The sequence below is a fragment of the Cyclopterus lumpus genome, chromosome 3, assembly GCF_009769545.1.
Source record: "Cyclopterus lumpus isolate fCycLum1 chromosome 3, fCycLum1.pri, whole genome shotgun sequence".
Taxonomy (NCBI): domain Eukaryota; kingdom Metazoa; phylum Chordata; class Actinopteri; order Perciformes; family Cyclopteridae; genus Cyclopterus; species Cyclopterus lumpus.
This window is the reverse complement of record NC_046968.1, coordinates 31,172,370-31,187,272: the sequence shown is the minus strand read 5'-3', so window position 1 is coordinate 31,187,272 and position 14,903 is coordinate 31,172,370. Positions and strand designations below refer to the sequence as shown.

At 47.2% G+C, this 14,903-nt stretch overlaps 2 protein-coding genes across 9 annotated transcripts in view; one reads left to right on the top strand and one right to left on the bottom strand.

Annotated features, from left to right (window-relative positions):
- Positions 1–3,066, top strand: part of kifc3 (kinesin family member C3) — a 50,653-nt gene extending 47,587 nt beyond the window's left edge. For all 5 annotated transcript variants that reach the window (XM_034559051.1, XM_034559042.1, XM_034559068.1 and 2 more), the window contains one exon: positions 2,176–3,066. In XM_034559051.1, coding sequence (XP_034414942.1) covers positions 2,176–2,198 — 23 coding nt within the window. In that variant the 3' untranslated portion in view covers positions 2,199–3,066. The remainder of the gene's footprint in view (positions 1–2,175) is intronic.
- Positions 3,067–7,724: 4,658 nt separating this feature from the next.
- The window catches only part of katnb1 (katanin p80 (WD repeat containing) subunit B 1), a 16,466-nt gene continuing 9,287 nt past the window's right edge, over positions 7,725–14,903 (bottom strand). For 3 of the 4 annotated variants that reach the window (XM_034529585.1, XM_034529584.1, XM_034529586.1), the window contains 8 exons: positions 11,202–11,252; positions 10,482–10,546; positions 10,193–10,399; positions 9,878–10,027; positions 9,667–9,743; positions 8,622–8,696; positions 8,235–8,351; positions 7,725–8,150 (listed from right to left, as the gene is read on the bottom strand). In XM_034529585.1, coding sequence (XP_034385476.1) covers positions 8,009–8,150; positions 8,235–8,351; positions 8,622–8,696; positions 9,667–9,743; positions 9,878–10,027; positions 10,193–10,399; positions 10,482–10,546; positions 11,202–11,252 — 884 coding nt within the window. In that variant the 3' untranslated portion in view covers positions 7,725–8,008. The remainder of the gene's footprint in view (positions 8,151–8,234; positions 8,352–8,621; positions 8,697–9,666; positions 9,744–9,877; positions 10,028–10,192; positions 10,400–10,481; positions 10,547–11,201; positions 11,253–14,903) is intronic. The other variant, XR_004609255.1, reaches the window with a different exon arrangement.

Sequence of the window (14,903 nt, the reverse complement as noted above, 5' to 3'; positions counted from 1 at the left end):
TGCATTCTGGATGAGCTGTAGAGGTCGAATGGCATTAGCAGGTAGACCTGAAGGAGGAGTTACTGTAGTCTAGCCGTGAGATGACCAGAGCCTGGACCAGAACCTGGACCAGAACCTGGACCAGAACCTGGACCAGAACCTGGACCAGAGCCTGGACCAGAACCTGTGCCGCCTTCTGAGTGAGAAGAGGTCGTATTCTCCTGATGTTGTACAGCATGTACCTACAGGAGCGTGTTGTTGTGGTAATGTTGGCAGTCAGGGAGAGTTGACTGACAGGTGTCACACCGAGGTTCCTGGCAGTCGGGGGCGGAGCCAACACTGAGTTGTTGAAGGTGATAGACAGGCCGTGGTGGGAGAACCTTTTCCTGGAAGGAGGAGAAGTTCAGTCTTGTCTGGGTTAATTTTCAGGTGGTGAGCGGACATCCACTGAGAGATGTCAATCAGACAACCACTGAGAGATGTCAGACAGACATCCACTGAGAGATGTCAATCAGACATCCACTGAGAGATGTCAGTCAGACATCCACTGAGAGATGTCAGTCAGACATCCACTGAGAGATGTCAGTCAGACATCCACTGAGAGATGTCAGTCAGACATCCACTGAGAGATGTCAGACAGACATCCACTGAGAGATGTCAATCAGACAGGCAGAGATTCGTGCTGCTACCTGTGTTTCAGATTGGGGAAACGAGAGGATCAGTTGGGTGTCGTCAGCATAGCTGTGGTAGGTGAAGCCATGAGAGAGAATGACAGAGCCGAGAGAGTTGGTGTACAGAGAGAAGAGAAGAGGACCAAGGACTGAACCCTGAGGGACCCCAGTAGTCAGAGGACAAGGCTCAGACACAGGTAGGATGAGAAGAGTGAGAGCAGAGCCTGAGATACCAGGTCCTGGAGGGAGGACATGAGGATCTGGTGGTTCACTGTGTCAAAGGCAGCGGAAAGGTCTAGAAGGATGAGGACAGAGGAGAGAGAGGCTGCTCTAGCAGTGTGAAGCTGCTCAGAGACAGCAAGGAGGGCAGTCTCTGTTGAGTGGCCTTGAATCCAGACTGGTGGGGGTCTAGAAGGTTGTTACTGTGGAGAAAGGAGGAGACTTGGTTAAAGATAGCTCGCTCTAGAGTTTTGGAAAGGAAGGGGAGGAGAGAGACAGGTCTGTAGTTGTTGACTTCAGGTCTGTAGTTGTTGACTTCAGGTCTGTAGTTATTGACTTCAGGTCTGTAGTTATTGACTTCAGGTCTGTAGTTGTTGACTTCAGGTCTGTAGTTGTTGACTTCAGGTCTGTAGTTATTGACTTCAGGTCTGTAGTTGTTGACTTCAGGTCTGTAGTTATTGACTTCAGGTCTGTAGTTGTTGACTTCAGGTCTGTAGTTATTGACTTCAGGTCTGTATTTGTTGACTTCAGGTCTGTGTTTGTTGACTTCAGGTCTGTGTTTGTTGACTTCAGGTCTGTAGTTGTTGACTTCAGGTCTGTAGTTGTTGACTTCAGGTCTGTAGTTGTTGACTTCAGGTATGTAGTTATTGACTTCAGGTCTGTAGTTATTGACTTCAGGTCTGTGTTTGTTGACTTCAGGTCTGTAGTGGTTGACTTCAGGTCTGTAGTTGTTGACTTCAGGTCTGTTGTTATTGACTTCAGGTCTGTAGTTGTTGACTTCAGGTCTGTAGTTGTTGACTTCAGGTCTGTAGTTGTTGACTTCAGGTCTGTTGTTATTGACTTCAGGTCTGTAGTTGTTGACTTCAGGTCTGTAGTTGTTGACTTCAGGTCTGTAGTTATTGACTTCAGGTCTGTGGTTGTTGACTTCAGGTCTGTAGTTGTTGACTTCAGGTCTGTAGTTGTTGACTTCAGGTCTGTAGTTATTGACTTCAGGTCTGTGGTTGTTGACTTCAGGTCTGTAGTTGTTGACTTCAGGTCTGTGTTTGTTGACTTCAGGTCTGTAGTTGTTGACTTCAGGTCTGTAGTTGTTTATAATACATAATATATATTTAAGATGTATTTATAGTTATAGATATATATTTATAAGATATTTATACTTATATAATATATATTTATGTTTATTTATAGATCCCACAGTCCCACAGTGTGACGGTCACATGACTGACGGTCACATGACTGACGGTCCCACAGTGTGACGGTCACATGACTGACGGTCACATGACTGACGGTCTGGTTTTCTATACAGGACGACTGAAGCTGACGACTTGAGGGACCTGGAGACCGTTGTGGAGGTCCAACCCGCCTCGGTGGTTTGATCCCTCAGCTCTGACTGAAGGGGAAGAAGAAGCAAAGCCTGATGGGACTTTCTGTAGCGACCTCTCATACCGACATGGACCAACCTCTTCAATGAGGATGAACATTGAAAGATGTAAAAGGACTTCAATGAGGATCACCTGGACCCCTAGAGGACCCTGAAGGACTGAACACCTTCATAACAGTATTCCACTTCCAATCACAGTATTTCTTTTATTGTTTTTGTAAAGTTGCACTTTAAACCTTGAGATTTAAACACAGTTCCAGATGTGGTTGAATCATAATATATGCATAATATGGTTATATATTTATGTTTATTTCCTGGTGAGGATGCTGACCATGTGAAAAGAGCTCATCTTAAACTTTTGAGATGAACATTTGAACATATTATTCTCATTTCATCAAGTTTTAAATCCTCTTCTGTAGTTTTTTAATATCCTTGCGGTCCTCCTTTATCCAATCAGGGCAGCCCCCGGTACGAGCTGTCCAATAGGAAGAGAGCAATACGAGGACAGCTTTTGATGCTCTTCTTCTGTTTTTAATTCTTCATACTGATGGAGCTTCACTTTCTTTGACTGCTTCTCCTCGTCGTTCTCCTGCTGTCGGCTCGTCACCTCTAGGACGCCACAGGTGACCTTTGACCTCTGTAGTGGTAGGAACAGGAACGACCTGATGATCTCATATATATATATATATATATATATATATATATATATATATATATATATATATATAATTAGCTTTGTCTCTGCTTGAGATTTCTCCAGTTTGATTTCTTTTGTATTCCCTTTTTATTAAATAAACATCCAAAACAAACATTTAACTGTCGCCTCCGTGTGAGATAATTAAAGGAGCAGTTGGTCTTTCGGTTCTTTTCAGGACCGGTTCTCCTGAAGGGACGTCTCACTAAAGCCCGTTACGTGCTGACGTATTCCGGTAAGCGTATTGCATCACTTCCTGTTGCCAGCGTGTCTGCTCTCTGATAGCGTATGTTCTCTGTTTCAGCTTAACCAAGCTAATTGTGTGATATTCTTTAGTACGGGTAGAGGAGTCATACGAAATAATCTCATAAAAGTTAACAACAGTGCAACAAAACAGGAGAATTAAATGTGGACTAGTGTGAATATTAGATCTGTCATCTGACGTCTCATAGGGTCCATTGGACCTGGAGGTGTCTGATGCTGGTGAACCGGCCTCCCATTGGCCCTGCTGATGCCCCGCCCCCCTCCTCTCTACCTCCTTCTGTTTCATGGATTGGAGTTCCATTCATACATTGTCATATTCATGTAATGTGTTTATGTTTATATGTTGATCGTATGCTTCAAGGAGACTACCATAGATTGTTTTTGGACTGTTGAATGACCCCCAATAAGTATAAGAGTGACGACCTTGCACAAATCCTGTTTGATCATGATGGTGGGGATGAAAGGGTCGAGTCTTTTAGCTAAGAGCTTGGCTAATATTTTGTTTTCCACGCATTGCAAACTTCACTTGGAGCTAAACACTCAACAAAGTCAGACTGTTTGCTGTTCTGGCTCCTCATTGGTGGAACGAGCTCCCCATTGACATCAGGACAGGAAGTCTCTACAGACTAAAAACACATCTTAGTGACTACACCTTGAATAGGTAGCACTTAAATGCCGTAGGAGCACTTAAATGTCCCTTACCAATAGCACTTTGTTGTTTAGCACTTTAGTAGCACTTAAATGTCTCTTACTGATAGCACTTTGTATTTTAACACTTTAGTAGCACTTAAATGTCTCTTACTGATAGCACTTTGTATTTTAACACTTTAGTAGCACTTAAATGTCTCTTACTGATAGCACTTTGTTGTTTAGCACTTTAGTATCACTTAAATGTCTCTTACTGATAGCACTTTGTTGTTTAGCACTTTAGTAGCACTTAAATGTCTCTTACTGATAGCACTTTGTAGTTTAACGTTATTGAAGAAATTGTACTTTCTTGATTCTTGTTGTTCTGAGTTTGGACTCATGGTTTAATGCACTTATTGTAAGTCGCTTTGGATAAAAGCGTCAGCTAAATGACATGAAATGTAATATGAAGAAGGTTCTTCTGGGTTTTTCCCTGGCTTTGGTATTCAGGTAATTGCAGCCGTCTGTGTTGATTCAGGTAGTTTTTTATTCAAGGAGGAATATTCGTACATTTTACTTAAGAGTGGAGTGAAAATATCTTTAAATTCTTCATATATTTCTGGAGGAAAGCCACCTGCTTTATCAGAGGGGATGTCATCGGTAGCTTCCTGTATCTCTGCACATGTAATTGGCTTATTTAAAGCCTGTTGTTGCTCATTAGCTTGTGGTAGGTTTAAATGTTCCAAGTAGCCGTTTATTTGAGTCACTTTTATGTATTTCTGATGTATATAATAATTTATAGTAATTGGTAAATATGGCATTAATCTCCTCAGACTTAAAACAACGTATTCCGTTCATGTCTTTCAGACAAGAGACCGAATTATGGCTATTTTGATTACTTAAAAGTTTTGAAAGTAAATTACCTGGTTTGTTTCCATATTCATGCAGCTTTTGCTTTTTTAGAAAATAATACTTTCTCGACTTGTTGGGATATTAAAGTATTAAGAGCAGACCTTACAACAATCATTTGTTCATAGTTTTCTTTAGTTGAATATTGTTTGTGTTTCTGTTCACAACTTAATAATTCTGCTTCCAGGTTTTTCTGTTCAAATAGAAGTTTCCTCTTCTTTCCACTACAAAATGAAATAATTAGCCCCTCAAATATACTTTAGTAGTTTCCCAGAGTATTGAGGGATTTACAGAGTCATTGTCATTAATTTACCATTTCCTGATAAATTTACCTTATTACATCTATAGTTGTGTACCGGGCTTTGTAAAGTTAGAATGAGAGTAATTGGGTCTGAGATGTGGGATAATGAAGTAATCTAGCCAGAGTAAGAGTTATGGGGGTTTGAGTAAAGTCTTTTATTGTGGGGCCATATGTCCACCCATCCCCTTTCATTCATTATTTTGACAATAGTTTTAGAACTCTGACTGAGACGTTTAGCCTGGAGAGATCTATCTAGATTTGAGTTTAAGATATAGTTCCAATCTCCCCAATAATGATATTTAGACATGTACAAGAAGAGGTCAATTCAGCAAGCCTGGTAAAAAAATGTGGTGGTGAGTTTGGTGGGGTGTACACATGTAGATGACCTTGGATTAATACACAGCCCATTTGGTTTCTACTTCTAAACCGTCTACCTGTCTCTTAGACCCCATCCCAACGAGGCTGCTTAAAGACGTGTTGCCTTTAATTGGCACCTCTCTGCTGGATATTGTTAATGTGTCTTTGCTAACACTGCTCAGTGAGCTCCTCCCTCTCCTTATGGATGAATTTACATCTCTGCATTGCACCTTATTAACTCTGCTTCCTCCCCGGAGTCTTTGTGCCTTCTCACCTCATAGGGTCCATTGGACCTGGAGGTGTCTGGAGCCGGTCCTGGCTCCTTGGCCCTGCCCCTTCACCTTGGTCTGGGCATTGCCTCCTGCCTCATTGGCCCTGCCTCCTTCGCTGTGCTTCCTGCCCCCTAAGGCTGAGCCCCCCCTCACACTGTTCAAGTATCTCCTTGGGGAGTTAGGGGTAGCGGTGGGGGCAACGGAGGCTTTAGAGGTAGACTTAATCACTGTTTTAACTGGTCAGGCTTATCCGCCACAGGGTTAGCGGTCTCAGTCAGAACCGCCTCAGTACTCCCATAATGTCTATCCACGCCCCAACAAGCACCCAACAGGCACCCAACACACAGCCACAAGGCAATAGTGGTCCATGGCACCAGGCCCCAGACCAGACACCATGTTATAGGGGTGCCCAGATCCAATGGCTGACGCTGACCTGTGTCCACCCAGCAAAAATGTGCCACACCACACTACAGCAGTCACCAGATGATTCAACTGGGGACTAAAGAGACACTTGGAAAAGAAGCGGAGGTCTGGGGGGGACAGAGTGGATGATTATGACATCACACCTCTGCATGACACCATCCAGCAATGGGGACCTTGGTTCAAGGTCCTGCATCCTCACCACCAGGGGCCCCAACAACACTGTACCTTTAACTACTCCCTGATCAAGAAGAACATCATGAGATCCTGTGGGAAGGCCTGGACCATGAGAGTGAGGGTCATGGAAACCCAACTGTGAAGGCTCAGGAAGTCTATGCAGGGAAGCAAGGAGGAGCAGCTGTAGAGTTGACACCTCAGCCCCACACACCACAGTGTTGGTCCAGAGGGGGCGGAGCAAAGAACATGGGCCCAATGGTGAAAGCAGGGATTGAGGCCACGGACTGGGTGTCCATACAGAATAAAAACATGCATTACTCCCCATCTGAGAACATGTACAGAAGTGCACACACATGGGAGGTCCAGTTAGTCCCAGAGACACACATGGTAGAGAAAACACTGATCACGGGGACACTGACAACATGCTAGGCTTATTTCCAGACGGAAGGGGGAGCTGATGTGGGACTGACTCCGATGGCCCCCGTTGAGATGGAGTTGAAACCCGGGACGGTTCCAATTCATCGTCACCAGTATCCCTGAAGGATGGAGCAGACTGTAGGGATTTCTAAGATGATAGAAGGACTGTTGAAAGCAGGTGTACTGGAGAGAACGAGGTCCCCTGGAATACGCCTATTAGTCCGGTTCCTAAACCTGGAAAACCAGACTACAGAATGGTCCTCGCTCTGAGGCCAATAAAGAAGGTTGTAGTACCGACTCACTATGACACAGATGGATCTTTCACTAAGGCCTCGGACGGCCTGAACAAGGTCCACTCAGGCAGAGACACCCCCCGGAACGATTGGTTAAATAATATGGTCGTAAGTGGAAAGGCGTAAAGACATGTGTGTTCCCTTCCATCGTCATGGCGATAGTAGTGATGGCCTCATGTGGATCTGCTGCATCCCCTGTATCAGACAGTTATGATACATTGGTTATGCCTGAAGTGGATCACCACAGCACTCCAAACGGCCCCCGACATATCAAATGGTTCTGTTAGAGCAGCTACAGCTGTTGGAGGGTTTGGTAAGATTCAACATCACTGGATCCGAAGAAGAGGCCGAGTTAGACAAATCATTTCTGTACACATAACTCGCTAATGTTTGCACACACACACACACACACACACACGGCGTGAGACTTTGGTGAGAGGGTGATGTTGTCCTGTCTTTGTGCCATATGTGGTTGTTTTTTTTAAACCACGCTTACGATGTCCACTTACTGACTGATTTCTCTTGTTCAACCAGCATTAGAGAGTTTGAAGGAGCTTTAAGGTTCAAGGGCTTTGGGGTACTTTAAGAGCTTTAAGTAGATGTACTTTAATGTACTTTAAGAGCTTTAAGTAGATGTACTTAAAGCTCTTAAAGTACATACATAAAGCTACATGGTTCATGTACATCTTTATCTCTCTAGCCTGCTCGCCTTTGTGTTCATGAGATGAATAAATACATTAAAGTGTATCTTTCAACTTTATTTAAATAAACAGTAACAACAAATTTCAGTCTAAAAAGGACGATGGGTTTACTAGTAAATAATCTGCAAATGATAGTTTCATCTGGACAAAAGGAATAAGTCAACAATGAGGGGGTGAATCCAGCAGACATGCCTTTATGCTAAGCAACCAGAACGGTGAGCAACCAGAACGCTTCCAATGAGGTGGTTCTTCTCTGAAGGGGGTTCCTTAGAGAACAGGGAGGCTTCTGGAGGATCTGTGAAGCTGTAAATAAGCTCCTGATGTCCTCAGAGGGAGTCGTCGAGCGGCGCCATGAGCAGCTGCAGCTCTCTGAAGGCGCTGCCATGACGACCGACCTGCGCCGCCTTGTTCTTCACCAGGTGGCTCAGGTTCTTCAGCTGCTTACAGCACGCTCTGCACTTCTGGTGCCTGAGGGTCAGACATCACCTTCATCAATATTCATGTCACGTGACTAGCTGGTCACGTGACGCAGGACTTCCTGTGACGACTCACCGCTCCTCTCGTGTGATGTCCACGCCCACAGACGGCGTCGCCTTCAGCGTGTCGGAGATCAGCATCCAGAAATGTTTCATGATGAGCTTCAGAGACGTACAGCCAGTCTGGATGTAGCTACACACACACACACACACACACACACACACACACACACACACACACACACACACACACACACACACACACACACACACACACACACACACACACACACACACACACACACACACACACACACACACACACACACACACACACACACACACACACACACACACACACACACACACACACACACACACACACACACACACACACACACACTCTGTTGTTTGTCTTCTGACATTCAGATAAAACAATACATCAACTGATTGATGAGTTCACCTCTCATATTTACTGTGGAGCAGTTGGTCAATCTGTGGAAGAATCGTTGTGCACAGGTCAAGTTTCCATAGCGACCTGAAACAATATTGTTGAAATTATTAATGTTTGACATCTTATCAGACTTACTGACTGCCTGTTGACTCCTCCCTCACTTTTCTGACTCCTCCCTCACTGCCTGCTGACTCCTCCCTCACTGCCTGCTGACTCCTTCCTCACTGCCTGCTGACTCCTCCCTCACTGCCTGCTGACTCCTCCCTCACTGCCTGCTGACTCCTCCCTCACTGCCTTCTGACTCCTTCCTCACTGCCTTCTGACTCCTCCCTCACTGCCTGCTGACTCCTCCCTCACTGCCTTCTGACTCCTTCCTCACTGCCTTCTGACTCCTCCCTCACTGCCTGCTGACTCCTCCCTCACTGCCTTCTGACTCCTTCCTCACTGCCTTCTGACTCCTCCCTCACTGCCTGCTGAGGCTCCTCCCTCACTGCCTGCTGACTCCTTCCTCACTGCCTTCTGACTCCTCCCTCACTGCCTGCTGACTCCTCCCTCACTGCCTGCTGACTCCTCCCTCACTGCCTGCTGACTCCTTCCTCACTGCCTGCTGACTCCTTCCTCACTGCCTGCTGACTCCTCCCTCACAGCCTGCTGACTCCTCCCTCACTGCCTGCTGACTCCTCCCTCACTGCCTTCTGACTCCTCCCTCACTGCCTTCTGACTCCTTCCTCACTGCCTGCTGACTCCTCCCTCACTGCCTTCTGACTCCTCCCTCACTGCCTTCTGACTCCTTCCTCACTGCCTGCTGACTCCTTCCTCACTGGCTGCTGACTCCTTCCTCACTGCCTGCTGACTCCTTCCTCACTGCCTGCTGACTCCTCCCTCACTGCCTGCTGACTCCTCCCTCACTGCCTGCTGACTCCTTCCTCACTGGCCTGACTCCTTCCTCACTGCCGCCTGACTCCTCCCTCACTGCCTGCTGACTCCTCCCTCACTGCCTGCTGACTCCTCCCTCACTACTCTGACTCCTCAGTATTCAGTAATCTGGACTCACGGCTGCAGGTTGATGATGTTCAGGATGTCCACCACGATAGAGAGGTCGTTCATGGAGACGGCCGCGGCCAGCGCGCTCTGCAGAGACCAAGGCTATCAATATTAATACAGATATGAACGCTGAGGGTCCGACAAGGCCAACCAGACCCGTGTTTCTATACCCCTGACCCCCTAAGGACAGGGTCTCTGGGGCCCCCCCCACACAGGCTCACCTTGATGTCCTCCCTGGCCCACACGGACCGGACCGTCTCCAGGTTCTTGTGCCGGCTGCGCAGCATCACACACATGGTGTCATGACCCTTTTTCAGCTGAGACAGAGACTCCTCATCACTCAGAGCCCCGCCCCTGTTGTTAGGGGACGACTAACACACACACACACACACACACACATTATTTATCTGTAGTTTGATTGAGGGAGTGAAACATCATGCAGCCTGTTACTGATGCATCCTGGGACATGTAGTTTGCATCAACCCTGACTGTTACATGACTACATCCCTCATGGTCTCATGTTTAGAGGAACTCACCGGCAGGAAGTCGGCCACGTTCAGCCCGATGGGCTCATTCCTGGAGCTCGGGATGATTTTAGGTTTGGACTTGACCGCAGTGACGAGATTCTGAGGATGGGGGGCGGAGGCTGGGGGGGCGGAGGCTGGGGGGGCCGGACGCTTTTCACAAGAAACTACTATAGGCTCCACCCTCTGGACCGGTGTGGAGGAGGCCAGGGGAGGAGCCTTAAACACACACACACACACACACACTTGTTTGGTCACATGACTATTTAATGTCTCACAGACTGATGCTGCGTTCACTGACCTGCTGCTTCTCAGGAAAAGCAGATATCATGTCCTTCAGCTGACGGCCGATGGCTAATATAGTGTCTGAGGAGAAGAAAACGGTCTTTACTTTGTCCTCCATCACTCAAAGAAACAAGAATACTGCAAGACTCCTGATGTCCATCAGGTAGAGAACCCAAACAGGTAGAGAACAGAGCACCTGAACAGGTAGAGAACATAGTACCTGAACAGGTAGAGAACAGAGTAGCTGAACAGGTAGAGAACAGAGCACCTGAGCAGGTAGAGAACAGAGTACCTGAACAGGTAGAGAACAGAGTAGCTGAACAGGTAGAGAACAGAGCACCTGAACAGGTAGAGAACAGAGTACCTGAGCAGGTAGAGAACAGAGTACCTGAACAGGTAGAGAACAGAGTACCTGAACAGGTAGAGAACAGAGTACCTGAACAGGTAGAGAACAGAGTAGCTGAACAGGTAGAGAACAGAGTACCTGAACAGGTAGAGAACAGAGTACCTGAACAGGTAGAGAACAGAGTAGCTGAACAGGTAGAGAACAGAGTAGCTGAACAGGTAGAGAACAGAGTACCTGAACAGGTAGAGAACAGAGTACCTGAACAGGTAGAGAACAGAGTACATGAACAGGTAGAGAACAGAGTAGCTACTACTGCATAGAGCAGAAATAAACTGGTTTCAGGTGTGAATGCAGTCTTTAATAGAAGTGATGAAGCCCTGAAGGACTCACCGTCCTCTGGAGGAGCAGGAAACGGCTCCGATGTCCTGGGAGGAGTTCGAGCTGGAGGAGAGAAGAACTGAATGAATTCACATTAATAACTCTGCTTCTTCTTCTCACATGGATCCTGGTTTTATCTGGACCCTGGTCCTGGTTTTATCTGGACCCTGGTCCTGCCCGACACCTACTGCTATGATCATTATTATTATTGGGCACTGAGGTAGTCAGAGGGGATGTTGTTATTTGATGCTTTATTGTTATTATTCTTTTGAGGTTCTTGGGATGAACCGACATTACAAACACAATCTGACAACGTCTGGAAAGAGAGCTCGATAGCGCCCCCTCAGTTATGAAAGCCCACTTTAACAACTATGAATGATTGACTTGAAATTTGGACAGAAGGAGTGACACTGATGGACAGAAGGAGTGACGCTGAAGGACAGAAGGAGTGACGCTGAAGGACAGAAGGAGTGACGCTGAAGGACAGAAGGTGTGACGATGAAGGACAGAAGGAGTGACACTAAAGGACAGGAGTGACGATGAAGGACAGAAGGAGTGACGCTGAAGGACTGAAGGTGTGACGATGAAGGACAGAAGGAGTGACGATGAAGGACTGAAGGAGTGACGCTGAAGGACAGAAGGAGTGACGATGAAGGACTGAAGGTGTGACGCTGAAGGACAGAAGGAGTGACGATGAAGGACTGAAGGTGTGACGATGAAGGACAGAAGGAGTGACGATGAAGGACAGAAGGAGTGACGATGAAGGACTGAAGGAGTGACGCTGAAGGACAGAAGGAGTGACGATGAAGGACTGAAGGTGTGACGCTGAAGGACAGAAGGTGTGACGATGAAGGACTGAAGGTGTGACGCTGAAGGACAGAAGGAGTGACGATGAAGGACTGAAGGTGTGACGATGAAGGACAGAAGGAGTGACGCTGAAGGACAGAAGGTGTGAAGGACAGAAGGAGTAACGATGTAGGACAGAAGGAGTGATGATGAAGGACAGAAGGAGTGACGCTGAAGGACAGAAGGTGTGAAGGACAGAAGGAGTAACGATGTAGGACTGAAGGTGTGACGATGAAGGACAGAAGGAGTGACGCTGAAGGACAGAAGGTGTGAAGGACAGAAGGAGTAACGATGTAGGACAGAAGGTGTGACGCTGAAGGACAGAAGGAGTTAAGGACAGAAGGAGTGACGCTGAAGGACAGAAGGAGTGATGATGAAGGACAGAAGGAGTTAAGGACAGAAGGAGTGAAGCTGAAGGACAGAGGGATTGACGATGAAGGACAGAAGGAGTAACGCTGAAGGACAGAAGGAGTGACGCTGAAGGACAGAGGGATTGACGAAGGACAGAAGGAGTGACGCTGAAGGACAGAAGGTGTGAAGGACAGAAGGTGTGAAGCTGAAGGACAGAGGGATTGACGATGAAGGACAGAAGGTGTGAAGGACAGAAGGAGTGACGCTGAAGGACAGAAGGAGTGACGATGAAGGACAGAAGGAGTTAAGGACAGAAGGAGTGACGCTGAAGGACAGAAGGAGTGATGATGAAGGACAGAAGGAGTTAAGGACAGAAGGAGTGACGCTGAAGGACAGAAGGAGTGACGCTGAAGGACAGAAGGAGTGACGCTGAAGGACAGAGGGATTGACGATGAAGGACAGAAGGTGTGAAGGACAGAAGGAGTGACGCTGAAGGACAGAAGGAGTGACGATGAAGGACAGAAGGAGTTAAGGACAGAAGGAGTGACGCTGAAGGACAGAAGGAGTGATGATGAAGGACAGAAGGAGTTAAGGACAGAAGGAGTGACGCTGAAGGACAGAAGGAGTGACGCTGAAGGACAGAAGGTGTGACGATGAAGGACAGAAGGTGTGACACTAAAGGACAGGAGTGACGATGAAGGACAGAAGGAGTGACGCTGAAGGACTGAAGGTGTGACGATGAAGGACAGAAGGAGTGACGATGAAGGACTGAAGGTGTGACGATGAAGGACAGAAGGAGTGACAATGAAGGACAGAAGGTGTGACAATGAAGGACAGAAGGTGTGATGCTGAAGGACAGAAGGAGTGACGATGAAGGACAGAAGGTGTGATGGACAGAAGGAGTGACGCTGAAGGACAGAAGGAGTTAAGGACAGAAGGAGTGACGATGAAGGACAGAAGGAGTTAAGGACAGAAGGAGTGACGCTGAAGGACAGAAGGAGTTAAGGACAGAAGGAGTGACGCTGAAGGACAGAAGGAGTGACGCTGAAGGACAGAAGGTGTGAAGGACAGAAGGTGTGACGCTGAAGGACAGAAGGAGTTAAGGACAGAAGGAGTGACGATGAAGGACAGAAGGAGTTAAGGACAGAAGGAGTGACGCTGAAGGACAGAAGGAGTGATGATGAAGGACAGAAGGAGTTAAGGACAGAAGGAGTGACGCTGAAGGACAGAAGGAGTGACGCTGAAGGACAGAAGGAGTGACGCTGAAGGACAGAGGGATTGACGATGAAGGACAGAAGGTGTGAAGGACAGAAGGAGTGACGCTGAAGGACAGAAGGAGTGACGATGAAGGACAGAAGGAGTTAAGGACAGAAGGAGTGACGCTGAAGGACAGAAGGAGTGATGATGAAGGACAGAAGGAGTTAAGGACAGAAGGAGTGACGCTGAAGGACAGAAGGAGTGACGCTGAAGGACAGAAGGTGTGACGATGAAGGACAGAAGGTGTGACACTAAAGGACAGGAGTGACGATGAAGGACAGAAGGAGTGACGCTGAAGGACTGAAGGTGTGACGATGAAGGACAGAAGGAGTGACGATGAAGGACTGAAGGTGTGACGATGAAGGACAGAAGGAGTGACAATGAAGGACAGAAGGTGTGACAATGAAGGACAGAAGGTGTGATGCTGAAGGACAGAAGGAGTGACGATGAAGGACAGAAGGTGTGATGGACAGAAGGAGTGACGCTGAAGGACAGAAGGAGTTAAGGACAGAAGGAGTGACGATGAAGGACAGAAGGAGTTAAGGACAGAAGGAGTGACGCTGAAGGACAGAAGGAGTTAAGGACAGAAGGAGTGACGCTGAAGGACAGAAGGAGTGACGCTGAAGGACAGAAGGTGTGAAGGACAGAAGGTGTGACGCTGAAGGACAGAAGGAGTTAAGGACAGAAGGAGTGACGATGAAGGACAGAAGGAGTTAAGGACAGAAGGAGTGACGCTGAAGGACAGAAGGAGTGACGCTGAAGGACAGAAGGTGTGAAGGACAGAAGGAGTGACGATGAAGGACATAAGGAGTTAAGGACAGAAGGTGTGACGATAAAGGACAGAAGGTGTGACAATGAAGGACAGAAGGTGTGACGATGAAGGACAGAAGGTGTGACGATGAAGGACAGAAGGTGTGACAATGAAGGACAGAAGGTGTGACAATGAAGGACAGAAGGTGTGATGCTGAAGGACAGAAGGAGTGACGATGAAGGACAGAAGGTGTGACGCTGAAGGACAGAAGGAGTTAAGGACAGAAGGAGTGACGATGAAGGACAGAAGGAGTTAAGGACAGAAGGAGTGACGCTGAAGGACAGAAGGAGTGACGCTGAAGGACAGAAGGAGTGACGATGAAGGACATAAGGAGTTAAGGACAGAAGGTGTGATGCTGAAGGACAGAAGGTGTGACGATAAAGGACAGAAGGTGTGACAATGAAGGACAGAAGGTGTGACGATGAAGGACAGAAGGTGTGACGATGAAG